The sequence below is a fragment of the Poromitra crassiceps genome, assembly GCF_964638095.1.
Source record: "Poromitra crassiceps genome assembly, chromosome: 1".
Classification (NCBI taxonomy): domain Eukaryota; kingdom Metazoa; phylum Chordata; class Actinopteri; order Beryciformes; family Melamphaidae; genus Poromitra; species Poromitra crassiceps.
Window position 1 is genome coordinate 81,909,635 of NC_139623.1, and position 14,550 is coordinate 81,924,184.

The 14,550-nt window shown below is 45.0% G+C and overlaps 1 protein-coding gene across 1 annotated transcript in view; it reads left to right on the forward strand.

The window, feature by feature from the left end:
• tecta (tectorin alpha) overlaps positions 1–14,550 on the forward strand; it is a gene marked incomplete at both ends in the record, with an annotated part of 50,870 nt that overhangs the window by 15,502 nt on the left and 20,818 nt on the right. Inside the window, 5 exons of the mRNA XM_083642389.1 lie at positions 713–1,376; positions 1,858–2,057; positions 5,491–5,871; positions 7,704–7,990; positions 12,701–12,975. Of these exons, the coding sequence (XP_083498515.1) occupies positions 713–1,376; positions 1,858–2,057; positions 5,491–5,871; positions 7,704–7,990; positions 12,701–12,975 (1,807 nt within the window). The remainder of the gene's footprint in view (positions 1–712; positions 1,377–1,857; positions 2,058–5,490; positions 5,872–7,703; positions 7,991–12,700; positions 12,976–14,550) is intronic.

Sequence of the window (14,550 nt, forward strand, 5' to 3'; positions counted from 1 at the left end):
GATTGGTTGGAGATTGCTAGTTAAATATTTTGCCACAGGGTGTTCCAAATGAGTTGACATTGTTAAATTTACCAGGCTTTCTTTCTGCGGACTGATGTGATTGGACATGGCCAATCAATGTTCTGATACACCTAGCAGCAGTCTGTTATACAGAAATAACAGACTGCTGAATGCCGTGACTGACCAGTCAGAATTGAGTATTCAACAAGGCCATGTAATAAAGAATAAGAACCAGTACAGGGATGCACGATATTGCTTTTTTTTGCAGATATCCGATATGCCGATATTTTCCAACACTTTTGGCCGATTGCCGATACGACATATGCACACATTTCCCCCCCCACCTAATTTCAGAAAACATCAACTCTCTGCTCTAGTGGAATTAACACATTATTATGCCTACTCTTATCGTGATGGCCCACTGGCAGTTGCAGACATAAATACAATGCTTTTCAAAATGTACACATTCACTGGGGAGTATGAGAAAACTGCTTGAACTTTTAGGTTATGTAAAACATGCCATCTTTTTTTATTTACCGGTATGTAACATTTTATTCTTCTTCTTCAAAAAAAAGTAAGATTCATCTTTAAAGTGTCATTTTATTGGCCTGTCATATCGACAGAAATGTTTGTTTCGGGCCGATACCGATGATGGTGTGCCGATATCATTATGCATGCCCGAACCAGTATTATTTCATGTGTGTCTGCCCAGGTGAACAAGGAGCGTCTGTACCTTCCTCTGAAGCTGGGCTCAGGCAAGGTGAACATCTTCACCTTTGGCATGCAGCTCATTCTGGAGACAGACTTTGGCCTGAAGGTGGCCTTCGACTGGAACACTCTCCTCCTGCTGACTTTACCCCAAAACCTCTACAACACCTCCTGCGGCATGTGCCAGGGCATGCCCTTACACCCGCCCACCCTCACCACCGCTGAGTGGGGCATGGCCTGGGCAGAGAGGGACACCTTCTGCCAGGTGGGCTGCGGCGACGCGTGCCCACGCTGCGGATTGGGAATGGGAGAGAAAATCCTAACAAACGACGTCCCTCTGTTGGTGGAAGAGGCCAACGTGAACATCGGCGCCGAGGACGGTGTCAACGAGGGCAACACGGGCATACGCTTCCACATCGGGGATGGGTTGTACGTGTTTGTGGAGCCGGAGGCGGTGAGGCTGTGTGGGCTGATAGTGGATCGAGGGGGTGTCTTTGCACGATGCCACAGCAAGGTGGGGCCGGCGTTCTTCTATCAGAGCTGCCTGCAGGACACCTGTCTGGACCAGGGCGCCCAGGACACCATCTGTAACTGGCTTCAGATCTATGCCAGCACCTGTCAGACCCAAGGAGTGTCCGTCAGTGGCTGGAGGAGTGACACACCCTGTGGTGAGTGCATGTCTTTGATTATGTGTGTAAGTGTGAGGGTCTTGCACTTCCGGACTTCTACTGTGAAATTGCCTATGCTATATTCACCTCTTCAATGTGCCTGTGTGAATCCAATATTAAGGCAAATACAATAGGATCATTTGAGTTAATGCAATTCTCCACAGTCCCTGTGTCAGCTCACAAATGAATGAATGAATGAATGAATGAATGAATGAATGAATTAATTAATTAAATGTCCACAGTCTATAATCAGGAAGAGCTGTTTCTGCTAACACTGCAAATCCTTTTCACCCATCGGAGTGAATTTAACACTCCATCTTAGCTGGATTAGTGGACAAACAGCTCTCCAGTCAACACTTTGCAATTTCGCATAATTGTCGCTGAAACATTAACACTTATTAACACTGGAAAAGTTGCTGTGTAGTACAATGTAGACAGTACGATCATCAGCTAATGTATTTGCCAACCTGCCTGCTTTCAGTCCAGAGCTGTCCACCTAACAGCCATTACTCGAGTTGCATGTCGGTGTGCCCGCCACAGTGCGCCCCTGCCCGCGGCCAGAGGGACTGCAACCAGGACTGTGTAGAGGGGTGCGTGTGTGACCAGGGCTATGTCCTCAACGGCAAGAGCTGCATCCTGCCTCAAAACTGTGGCTGCTACACTGATGGCAAGTACTACGAGGTCAGTCTCACGTCTGAAATTCAGACTGAATGGGGAAAATGGGACAATTGTCTTTGAATTTTGATTATACAGCTCATAGATGTTAAGCTGTCATTCTAGGGTTATACAGATGTATTGTAATATTTTTGTTGACCTTGTAAATGTAATTTACCTCTGATATCATGGCCGTTCCTCCATTTTCAAAATGGGGTCATCCCTACTCTGTCTCTGATTGGGTTAGGTTTAGGCATGGAGAGTGATGATTGATTGGGTTTAGGCAGGGGCGGACTGGGATCATAATTCAGGCCGGGCATTAGATACCAAGCAGGCCAGGCCGATACGGGCCGACGCGCGTGAAAAAATTGGGCCGTTTGAAGCCCAATTCGGGCCGTTTGAAGCCCGATTTGGGTTGTTTGAAGCCAGATTTGGGCCGTTTGAAGCCCAATTTGGGCGGTTTGAAGCCCGATTTGGGCCGTTTGAAGCCCAATTTGGGCCGAGTCCAATTTTACAATGAGATGCACCCACTTTAACCCTGAAGTGTAATTATTACTTCAGACTAACTAATAAAGTAATAAAACAACTAGTAAACCAGTAGGCGGCGCCTGGCCTGCTGTTCAATGAGTGGCCTGACTGCGGGCACCACATTTTCTTCTTCTTTTTTTTTTGCAGGCCAGGCCACCGGCCATTTGCCCGACGTGCCCGATTATGCAGTCCACGCCTGGGTTTAGGCATATGGAGGAGTGATGATTAGCGGTTAGCGGGGTAAACTGTAGACATGCTCCCTTTAAAACACTAAAGCAGCTTCAGGAGTCACCTGGCCTTGAGGAACTACTAACGCAGCTCAAATGTTTTCATTAGCTTTAGTGTTGCTGCTTGCTCTTTCAAAGCTTTTTCTACACAAAAGGGATATAATTCTGGGGACACTGAATCCTTGAAAATATTTAGCATGAAAATGGTCAAATTTAAAGTTACTGGGCCCTTCCGACAGGCGCTATCCACTATTAGCGCTTGCGCACCTGTTTGCGCGTGCCTTAAGGCAGGGAAGATAGCAGTCCGCCTTGTGCCAGTGTCCAGGTGTTATGGTGAGTTTTGCACCCCAGTGCCGGCAGCATCCCCACCTCACGGGAGCATATTGTAATGATTTTTTATTTTTTTTATTTAACCTTTATTTACCCAGGCAAGCAAGTAAGAACAAATTCTTATATACAAAAGCAGCCTGGCATTTATACAGAAATGTAACTGTTTAAAAGTGATATAATTGTCTGGTAGACGTGACCTCCCTGATTTCTAAGTTAAAACACCCCCAACATATGTTGGGGGTGCAATTCTCGGCGGGCATGCAGAAACGTTCACGGCACGTGTCGCAATCGCAAATTAGAGCCGTGCCAAAATCAACTGCGCCCCCAAATGCCTGCGCAAACGGGATTTGGGCGGTCTTAACTACCAGAATTATTCACGGGTGTGGCCAGGCAATCCTGGGCATTACGTCAATCAAAACCAATCAGATTCCCGTCTCGCAATGTCTGTTTGCACGAGGCGTGCAATATGCTGTAATTCTCTCCATGCGTATATTAGTGTACTCACTCGTGCGAGGACAGAGAGAGCTTATTGACAGATCATCTGTGGTGCCAACAACCCTCCTGGTTATGAAGGTGAATAGCCTATGTCCATTGTCCAACAAGTTTTCTCAATTAATTTCCCTCTTTGCGATTTGATAAAAGTTTCTCAGTGAGTTATAGTTGATTGCCTCACTGAATTATCTGCTAATACCCAATTTTAGCAGCATAATTTGATGTATTGGTGTGGCAAGGCTGTGCGTAATGACATATCCAAAAGGAATTATTTTTTGCACCGCTGCACGGAGATTACGGTGCGCTCCCAGCGCAGCGAGGTATGTGTGCGTAAAAGGTCCTTTTCAAAGCTCTTAGCGCAAAGTAATCGCGTGCTGCTGACGATAGGATAAGCCAGCCATCCCCACATTTTAGCGCTGAAACGCCTGCTTTGGCTTGTGGCAGCCTATGCCCAGTACAATTATCACAGGCATGCGCTTGTGTCCGCCCCCAATTTGCATTGCGCACAATGTTAAACGAGCGCAAACACTAAATTAACGCTTTTGGAAAGATAGGGCCCACTGAATAAATATCGGCACAAAATATCAGGTTCAATCAGGAGAGACTAGAGACCATTGAATGAATCAAATAATATTTATTATAATAGCAAATGAATGATGCATTACAGAAAATATGATGAGAATGAGGTATTGTTCATAGTATTTGGCGCTTAGACACCACAGGGAGGTATTGAGATAGAGCTGCATCAGCCATGAGCAGCAGCCAGATACAGTATATCCCCCCTGTAGAGTCTAGATACTGGTGGTGGTGATGCCTCTCCTTCTGAGACTGATATTAGACTCTTCAGACTGAAGATGACATCAGATGACTCTGATGGATCTGTGAAGACGGTGGAGAGGAGGAGGGGGAGGGTGCGAGACTGACAGCGCAGGAGTTGAGCAGGCTGAATGGGGTAAAAATAAGCATATTTAAGAAGACAGCAGCCATGTGATTGGCTTACAATGGGGTGATTAGCAATGTGATAGACTTACAATGGAGGTGTGTGCGGTGAGAGGTGATATGAGAGGTGATGTGACGCTATGCTATTGGTTAGATGAGACCAGGAGGCAAACACCTGATTATTCAATTGAAGCCCGGAAGTTGACAGGCTATTTTGAGCGTGTGAGCAGATTTGAAGGGGTGGAGAAATAAGATGTGAACTGAGGAAGTGTAAAGTGCAGATTATAGTCTTTCTGACTGAACCTCCGTTAGAACTTCATTATCGGCAGGTTCAATCCAAAAATATACATCGATAGCCTTCAAAAACGAATATGGGTCAAACCCTACATCATTCATTATAGATGAATGATGAAACATCATTCATTCACAAAACACTTTCACAACAGGCTCAGGCAAGTTTACCTTTTGTAAAACGTTTACAATGTTTAGTATGATAGTACAAACATGTACCAGCGTTCCCACAGCGTCGTCTCCCCCCCCCCCCCCCCCCCCACACACACACACACACACACACCTCACTCTCTTTATCTCAGCCGAAGCAGTTGTTCTGGAACAGCGCCTGACCAAGCGCTGCCAGTGCATCAGACGAAATGCCTAAACAGGCACAATTTAGACCACAGGCCCCCATTTGAAAGGATTTTCTCCCAGGGTCCCCGATCTGATAATATTTTCTACTTCTAGATGTTTTATTACAAAAAAATTATAAAAAACATGAGCAAAATAATCATACAATTGTGTTACTTATGGATGGAATTATAGTGAAAATATTTGATTCCCCTTTTTCCCTGGGTACCCGCTGGAACCCCTCTCAAGTGATAAAGGGGGCTATACTGTGATAGTACATACTCAACGTTAACCCCCTCCCCCTACTCTCTTTACCTCAGCCCAAGCAGTTGTTCTGGAACAGCGACTGCAGCAAGCGCTGCCAGTGCATCGGACGCAACCTGATCCAGTGTGACCCGCGGCGCTGCAAGGGTGACGAGGACTGCGCCCTGCGGCACGGCGTGCGGGGCTGCTTCGCCCGGCGCTCCCAGCACTGTGTGGCATCCGGGGGCGGGGTCTTCAGGACGTTTGACGGGGCGTCGCTGCGCCTCCCCGCCTCCTGCTCCTTCGTTCTGTCCACAAACTGCCACAAGCTGCCCGACCTCTCCTTCCAGCTCATCGCCAACTTCGACAAGTGGAGCACGCCCAACCTCACCACCATCTCCCACATCTACCTGTACATCAACGAGGAGAATATACTCATCTCTGGCAGCACTGTCAAGGTGAGGGAAGGGTTAGACAAATATATATGTCCCTAAACCTAACCTAACCCTAACCCTTATCAGGCCAATAGTGCCCTTTTATTACAAATTGGATATCATCCACCCAGTGTCGTCCACCTCTGACATGATGGATATATTAGTTTGATTGCATATATTATAGAATTGATTGGTACTACACTGTTTGTCTATGTGTCTACGGGAAACGTTGAACCTCTTACCTGCAGTGCTATCCAACAACAAAATAGATCATTGTGGTGTGAGCTGTCAAGTTCTTGAGATATTGGCCGTAGTCATGTCTGCCTCCTCTCAAATACAATGATACACACACACACATATATATATATATATATATATATATATATATATATATATATATATATATATATATATATATTTATTTTGGGGGGGGGATCTATAGACTTTGGGGGGGATTTTTTCAGCGATGCAATAACCAACAAATATCTGCTTCTCCTGTTCGATAATAATTTCACATTTTTGTATTTAAAAAGAAAGTTCACCTGTAATTTATGCACACCTGAGTCTAAATTAATATGGCTTTTGTCATTGTGTTTTATCTGCAGACTAAGCAGTCATAGGCTTTCGGTTCTATCAAAGCCTTTATTTTTTGTATTGAGTGATACACTACTAAAACACTCATATCATAATATATCAGAAGTGTTCGTTTTGTGTTCACAATAGTGATGTCATTTAGATTTGGTTACATCTGCCTTTCCTACTGTCATGTTACTGCCAAAGCTGGTCGAATTTTGCATTGGGGAGAGTTCTATTGAAGTGAATGGGCAGGCATGGGAAGTCTGTCCCACTATAAACCATTCTGTGTCGTTCCACTTTATTAAAAATGTTCCCACCTGATTAAAGAAAAGACATTATGTGATGTTGACTGATGTTTTTATGTATTGCATCAAATATTACATGTTTTCTTTAATCAGATGGAAGGATTTTTCAATCAAAAGTGAAAGGACACAGGGTTCATAGAGGGACTGACTTACCCTGCAATTTAACGTTAGCTCCCATTAGCCACCGTAACGTTAGCCGGCTGTTTATGGAGCCACTGACCGACACAAAACCTGAACGTTTCATTTTGGGTAAAACCTGAGGGTTTTTTATATGCATTATGCCAGCTCTGGGAGTATGAAGTTCTTTGAATGCGGGGATATTTGGTCACAAGAAGCGATTTGCTGCTTGCCGAGTGGGGAGGCTACGCCTGAAGCAACGTTCAGCAAAAAACTCCGTCGTCAAATGTGTCCGACCAACGTTGATTCCGCATCATTGGCTTAACATAATAGATATCGGCGCACAAACAATTGCGCGACTTCTCCCGCATTATAAATTACAAATCTGCGGGAATTGACAAAAATATGCGTGATTCTCGCAATCCCGCACCGAATTTTAGGCCCTGATATTAGTAGTAAAGACGATGGGATTTCAAGCAAGACGGCATAACTTCAACTCACTTCCTGTCATTTTGTCACGTGGGTTTTTCCCATGGTTTTCCACGGACACGGACACTTAGGAGACTCTCGGCAGGTCTGAGTCTATTGGAGTCACGTGACAATTTAGGAGACTTGCTGCTAACATTTGCTAGAATTGGCGGAGCCTGCGGTGACCCATCTATATTAATATAATATCTATGGTAGTAGTAGTAGTAGTTGTTGTAGTAGTTTTCAATCGGGGGCACTGTAGGTAAAGACAGAGATTTGAGAGGATGTGAGGGGATAACGTCACTGGAATGCATTTCAAACAAAAAGACACGTTGCTTTGTTTCATACCACTAATATGTGAATCTCTATATCTTTTCTCTGTCTTCACAGGTCAACAGCACAGCAGTATCCGTACCCTATGTAACAGGGCTAATGACACGTCTGTCTACCTCTGAAGGTTTCCTGGTCATCGACACGCCACAGGATATCCAGATCCGATACAACCGCTTCAACACCCTCAGCATCACGATGGGCCAGCGGCTTCAGAACAAGGTGTGTGGCCTGTGTGGGAATTTCAACGGAGACCCCAGCGACGACTACCTCACCTCCAGGGGCAAGCCGGCCGTCAGCGCCCTGGAGCTGGCCCAGAGCTGGAAAACCAATGGGATGCAGAACCGGTGAGGCTTGGCAGAAGCATGGCAGATTGGATAGTATGCTGATGATGATCATAGTATTGTTCTGGAGCAGCTTGGACGTCATTCACAAAATAGATGTAAAGGGGTATTAAAGGATAAGTTCACCCCAAAATGAAAATTAATTCATTATCCACTCACCCTCATGCTGAAGGTCGGATGAGGTTTTTTATTAAAAAAAAACAACTTTGTGGGGTTTTCCAGGGAAACAGTTACAGCAACAATTGAAGTGAATGGTGACCAACTTTCAAACGTAAAAATAAATAAATAAAATGGCTCCATACTGCTCCTCAGGCGTTATCAAAGTCTTCAAAAGCCCTGACATGCCAAGTTGAGTTGAAAAGACGTTCTTTACCACAACTTTTTAGCCGAAATCCTCACTGTATCCAGGTAGCTCCCAGCCACATTCACGTCCACATGCAGCCCATCTGAAGTGGGTGCACGAGCTCAAATGCTTATATATGCATCGCATGTGCTCTACGTTTGCATCTCAACTGCGCTGTTGAATCTTTGTGCAGTCAAGATTCAAGATTCAAGATTTTTATTGTCACTCCGTGGTACAAGTATCACGTGTGAAATTCTTGTGCTGTGGACTCCGTTTACAACATAGTACAAATATAACAGGGCATATGAGTGCAAAAACAACAAGAGACACAACAAGCAATAAGGCAGTAGAGTGATAAGACAAGTCAGAGACAGTGGCATATTCACTGCACATAGGTGCACATGTCATGTGCATACTTTAGACGTGCTTAAACATTTTAAATTCGACGTATTTGACATACAGGTGCAAATAGCATATACCTTATTAAACATACAATTAAACATTAGACATACATAATGGTAGCAGCTACAGTACGGTACAGTACGGCTACTACACTATTTGTGTATGTTAAGGAGTCTCGTGGCCTGCGGGAAGAAACTGTCCCTCAAGCGCGTCTCACTCTCCGTAGCGCCCTGCGGTCCATGGTGGTACAGTTCCCGTACCAGGTGGTGAAGAAGCCAGTCAGCAGGCTTTCAATGGTGCCTCTGTAGAGGTTCCTAAGGATTTCTGGCCTTAGCCCAAATTTCTTCAGGCGCCCGAGTCCGTGTAGTCGCTGTTGGGCCTTTTTGACAACAGTGGCGGTGTGACCGGCCCAAGTCAGGTCCTGGTGGATGTTGACTCCCAGGTACTTGAAGCTGTCCACCCTTTCCACCACTGTGCCGTTGATGGTGATTGGGGGGTGTGCGCCCCCCCCCTCCTGTAGTCTACAATGATCTCTTTGGTCTTGGAGACGTTCAGAGAGAGGTGGTTGTCCTGGCACCATTGTTCCAGGGCCCCCACCTCCTCTCTGTAGGCCGTCTCGTCGCCCCCCGAGATCAGCCCCACGACTGCTGTGTCGTCTGCAAACTTCACGATGGTGTTCGAAGTTTGAGTCGCCACGCAGTCGTGGGTGTAGAGGTCGTACCAGAAGGGGCTGGAGACGCACCCCTGGGGCGCTCTTATGCTGATGGTCAGTGGGGAGGAGGTGAGGTTGCCCACCCTCACCACCTGGCGGCGATCTGTCAGGAAATCCAGGATCCAGTCCAGGGCCCCTATCTTCCCACTGGCCTTAGGCGCTAAAACTGGCGTTAAACGCAAAAAAACGCGCCTTGCGCCTGCCTCGGGAAAATAGCATCATGGTTTTAGGCCCCGAAATGCGCTTTACGCCGAAGAGGCGGGGCGCAGTGCCAGAATAGGCCAGAATGGGTTCATGACCTCTCGGCCTTCATCAGGGCAAGTGATGTCATCAGTGAAATCATTATTGACCAAAATCATCTTATGTCATCACTGATGATGTCATGGGCATGACATACATACAGACACTCCTGGAATGTGGCACAATCAGGGAGTTCCCCAAGCCCCGGTAGCTGGTGATTTCTCCGCCTACTGGCCTCTGGCCTCTGGCCTACCGGTTACTTTATAGATGAAAAAAAAAAGAAAAATTACAGTGCACCTGAACGCAACATACAAGATACCCGCAGAATAAGTGTACACATTTTCATGTCATTCTGGCCAATACTCCACTTCTGTTATAACATTTCAGTCTGGAATATGGAATATCTTTCAATAATATTTATGACTAAAAGGCTAAAAGTAATCTCATGTGTAAGAAATGATTGTTCTACATTGAAGTAGAAATTTAAATAATTAACTTGTTGGTTTTGGATTTATTTAGCTTCAAGAGTGCATTTTTGTTTGTGTGACCCTCAACACAGGCTTTGAGAATCCCGGGCCACTTCTGATACTTATGCTTAAATTAACCCACTCATATTCTGGTTTATTTCAAGAAAAACATTTTGGCTAGTGGAAATTCTAATTGGCTGGTAACTTCTAGCAGCTATATTGGCAGGTGGTCAAAAAAGTTAATTTCAAGCCCTGCAGGGAGAGCAAGTGGTGACATAGGAGTGAGTGAGAAAAGGATCAAATTGGTGTTTAAGACAGACTGAATAATGACATCACAACTATTAATTTAAAATGAGTTATTCCTCTAAAGCTGACTTCAAATGCCCCAAACTTTTTTCACACCGGCACAGTTCGGCCCCCAACCCTCAAGCTGTGTTCACACCGAGATATTTATTTTTCTCTCTGTCGCTCGATTCAACCCTTTGGAATCGCTGTTTAAATCGCTCATCAACAGGCACAAGAATTGATGGACATCTGGGGGCTATAACGTTACGCAATGTCATGATATTTGTCCACTACGAGCCACCGTAGTTGTTTACAAGCTAAGCCTATCAGCGTGCTCCTAACGCGAGCTCTATACCAGTAGTACAGACTTCATGTCAGCTGTCAGCCTGTCAATCAGCTGTCAGTGCAGTTTGTTGCCACACAATAAACCAGCGGTTTGTTCCAAGCCAGTGTGATCCTTGACTCACTCTCACACGGCAGCCAATCAGCGTTGAACAGCGAGCGACTGATGCCAGCGAAATTTCGCTCGAGTTGGGATATGTCATCTCGGGTGACGAGCGAATTTTCGCCCTATCGCTCTGTCTCTGTCGCTCGGACGCCCAGCGATTTTTCTCCCGGGCGAATATACGCTCAATCGCTCGTTTGCATTGACTTTGTATGTAAACTCGATGTCAGCGAAAAACTTTAATAGGTCGGTGTGAACGCACCTTCAGCAAAATCTGGCCCTCTGGTAGAGAGGACATTTTTTGTGGTCCTCTCTATCATCAAAGTTCCTGGGTTAGGGCATGACAATATTTGTTCGCCCCCCGGCAACAATCTGGGTTTCTCATGTGGCCCCCCATGAAAAATAATTGCCCACCCCTGATCTAGCCTCTTAAATTGGTTCTCAAAGTGAACCAGATTCATGCATTTTAGTTTAAAATTTAAAAAAAAATCTTACAGGGTTCATGGCCCCCCAAACCCCCCAAGACAGTCCAAGCAAGGTCCACCCACCACAATCTCTCCAAATCCTGTGGGAAACATAGCTATTTTCTTTGTTCTTAAAAATATACATTGCCTGTTTGTGTTTTGCAATATAGATATTGTTTTATTTATAATTAAAATGAGCATTGGGCCTTTATAAGAATGTTTATTTGTATTATTTCAATTGTCACACTCATGGATACATATTTGAGGTTTGTTTATTAATTGGGAAAAGGACCACTGGAACAAACGCCGCGAACATGATCCGGCTACTTTTTCAATCTGACTGGCTACTCAAAAGTTTGGGGAACTCTCTGCACAATATGACACACAGACACTTGCAAGACATACGGACATACTGACAAACAGACACACACACACACACAGACAGTGCTGGAATTATAGTATAGATAGATAGATACTAGGCATCACTGATGACATCATCACTTCTGATATAACTGATGATGTCATCAGTGGTTTATGACATCACTGATGGTGTCACAGTGGGATTTATGACATCACTGATGATGTCATCAGTGGGACAGACAGAGAAACAGACAGAGCCCAGACAGACAGAGCCCTAGCTCCCATAGCCTTAATAGCCTTGTGTGTGAGTGAATTTATGACATCACTGTATTAGCCATCTTTGTAACAATTGTTACAATTGTCATGTACTTTATACTGAGGAGAGCAGAGAGGAGAGAGAGGGGGAGGTATGATTAGATTGTGTGGCATGTGTTTCTGTGTGTGTGGCAGCAAGGTCAGCCACGTGTGATGTTGGTGTGGGGCAGAGGGTGAAATCTGCTTTTACCTATGTACGCATTGGTCTGCCCAATGCCACGACAGATGAACTGTCTGTATTATGGTGTCTACCTATTGCGTCTGTCCATATGGGCATTTATCCAATAACTCATAGCAATAATTATGTGTATGTAATTATAGCTTTATTGAATATGTAATTACTTAAATTCTATAACAGAAGATAGATAGATAGATAGATAGATAGATAGATAGATAGATAGATAGATAGATAGATAGATAGACAGACAGACAGACAGACAGACAGACAGACAGACATGTGTGTGTGTGTGCGTGTGTTTTGGGGGAGAGGGGGGGGGGTTGGAACTAGGGGCCAGAAAGTGATGTTTGAAAGCTAAAAAATCTCAAATGTAATTGTTGAATTGTATTTTGCTATTATTTGTTGTGCTATGGGACAGTAAAAAGAAAGACTTTCACGATGCCCCACCTACTATCTCTTTATTCTGTAAGTTTCCCTATGATTCCAGACTTTTCTCTTCTAGTTGTGATGAGACCCAGTATGTGGCATTGGCCCAGTCCTGTGAAAACATAGCAGTGCTGGGGCTGCAAGATGGCTGCCAGAAGCTGACCGAGATGAAGGGCTTCTTCCAGCCATGCCATGGCCTGCTGGACCCCCGGCCCTTCTACCAGTCTTGCTACCTGGACGGCTGCTACAATCACCGCAAGGCTCAGGTCTGTGGCTCCCTGGCAGCCTATGCCGAGGCTTGCCGCTCCCTGGGCTCCCTCACCACCAAGTGGATCACCCAAGAGAACTGCTGTAAGGGCACCACCAGGCGCCAGCCTTCCTGACAGACACATGACACCACACAAACATGCTCACCATACAGTAAATCAGCATTCTCCATCAAGTAAAGCAGAATGATAGAGCTACAAATATGCAACTTTTTGCTTTGAGGCAGTGAAGTGTATTGCTAGTCCCGCCTATTCCCCCTCCCAACTTCACGTCCCAACACTGTAAACTCATCTTCTTCCTTTTTGCAATATTTTATTTTACATTTTTCTAAACAGTACACAAACAAAACACACGAATAAGCTCGGACAGAGAAAGAAACAAAACAAAAACATGATCAACATTCAATATTACAACGTGGTGCTACAAGCCACTTAAGGTGCTTATGTACTTATAAGAGATATTGTCCAAAGGATCCCACGCAAGGGGTCCACGAGCAAACCAGCCGGGCGAGTCATCTGTCACACCTAACCTCATCAAGGTAGGCCAGGAACGGGTCCCAGATGGCCGAGAATATTTTGAGTGAGTAGATCACACATGGGCAAAATACGGCCCTGTGTGGCCCGCGATGGAATTGCAATTTTTTTTTTTTTTTTTTTTTTTTTTTACACACACAGTGCACCTGAACGCAACATGCAAGATACCCGCTGAATAAGTGTCCAAATGTTCATGTCATATTCTGGCCAATACACCACTTCAGCATTTCAGTCTGGAATATGGATCTTTCAATAATCTTTATGACTAAAAGGCTACATTGAAGTAGAAATTTAAATAACTCAAATAACTCATTGGTTTTGGATTTATTTAGCTTCAAGACTGCATTTTTGTTTGTGTGACCCTCAACACAGGCTTTGATCATCCCGGGACACTTACTGATACTTATGGTTAAATTAACCCACTCATATTCTGATTTATTTCAAGAAAAACATTTCAGCTAGTGGAAATTCTAATTGGCTGGTAACTTTAAAATCTAGCAGCCATATTGGCAGGTGGTCAAAAAAGTTAATTTCAAGCCCTGAGAGCAGGTGGTGACATAGGAGTGAGTGAGAAAAGGATCAAATATTGGTGGTTAAGACTGAATAATGACATCACAACTGTTAATTTAAAATGAGTTATTCCTCTAAACCTGGCTTCAAATGCACCAAATTTTTTCGCGCTGGCGCCGTTTGGCCCTCAGCAAAACCTGGTAGCGAGGACATTTTTTGTGGCCCTCTCTATGATCAAAGTTACCCATCCATGGGTTACGGCATGACAATATTTGTTCGGCCCCCGGCAACAATCTGGCTTTCTCATGTGGCCCCCCATGAAAAATAATTGCCCACCCCTGGAGTAGATCCTCAGGAACCTAAGGGCTCTATCGTCGCAAAGGTGGTAATTCTGCGTTAGCGCCCGAATAGCGCCGCGCAAAGCCTGAATTGTAGGCGTGTCGGCCCGCTGCACTTGGCGTCATCTCGGCGCAAACCTCCATATAGGCTTGTTTATGCCCAAAAGTATGTTTGCAGGTGTGATCATGATTATGTCCATCCCCCTTCAAAGCCACAGCGTCACGTGTGACAGCAGCTTCCTTCTCGCGCGCACAAGCAGCGGGACAGAGTGAGATAG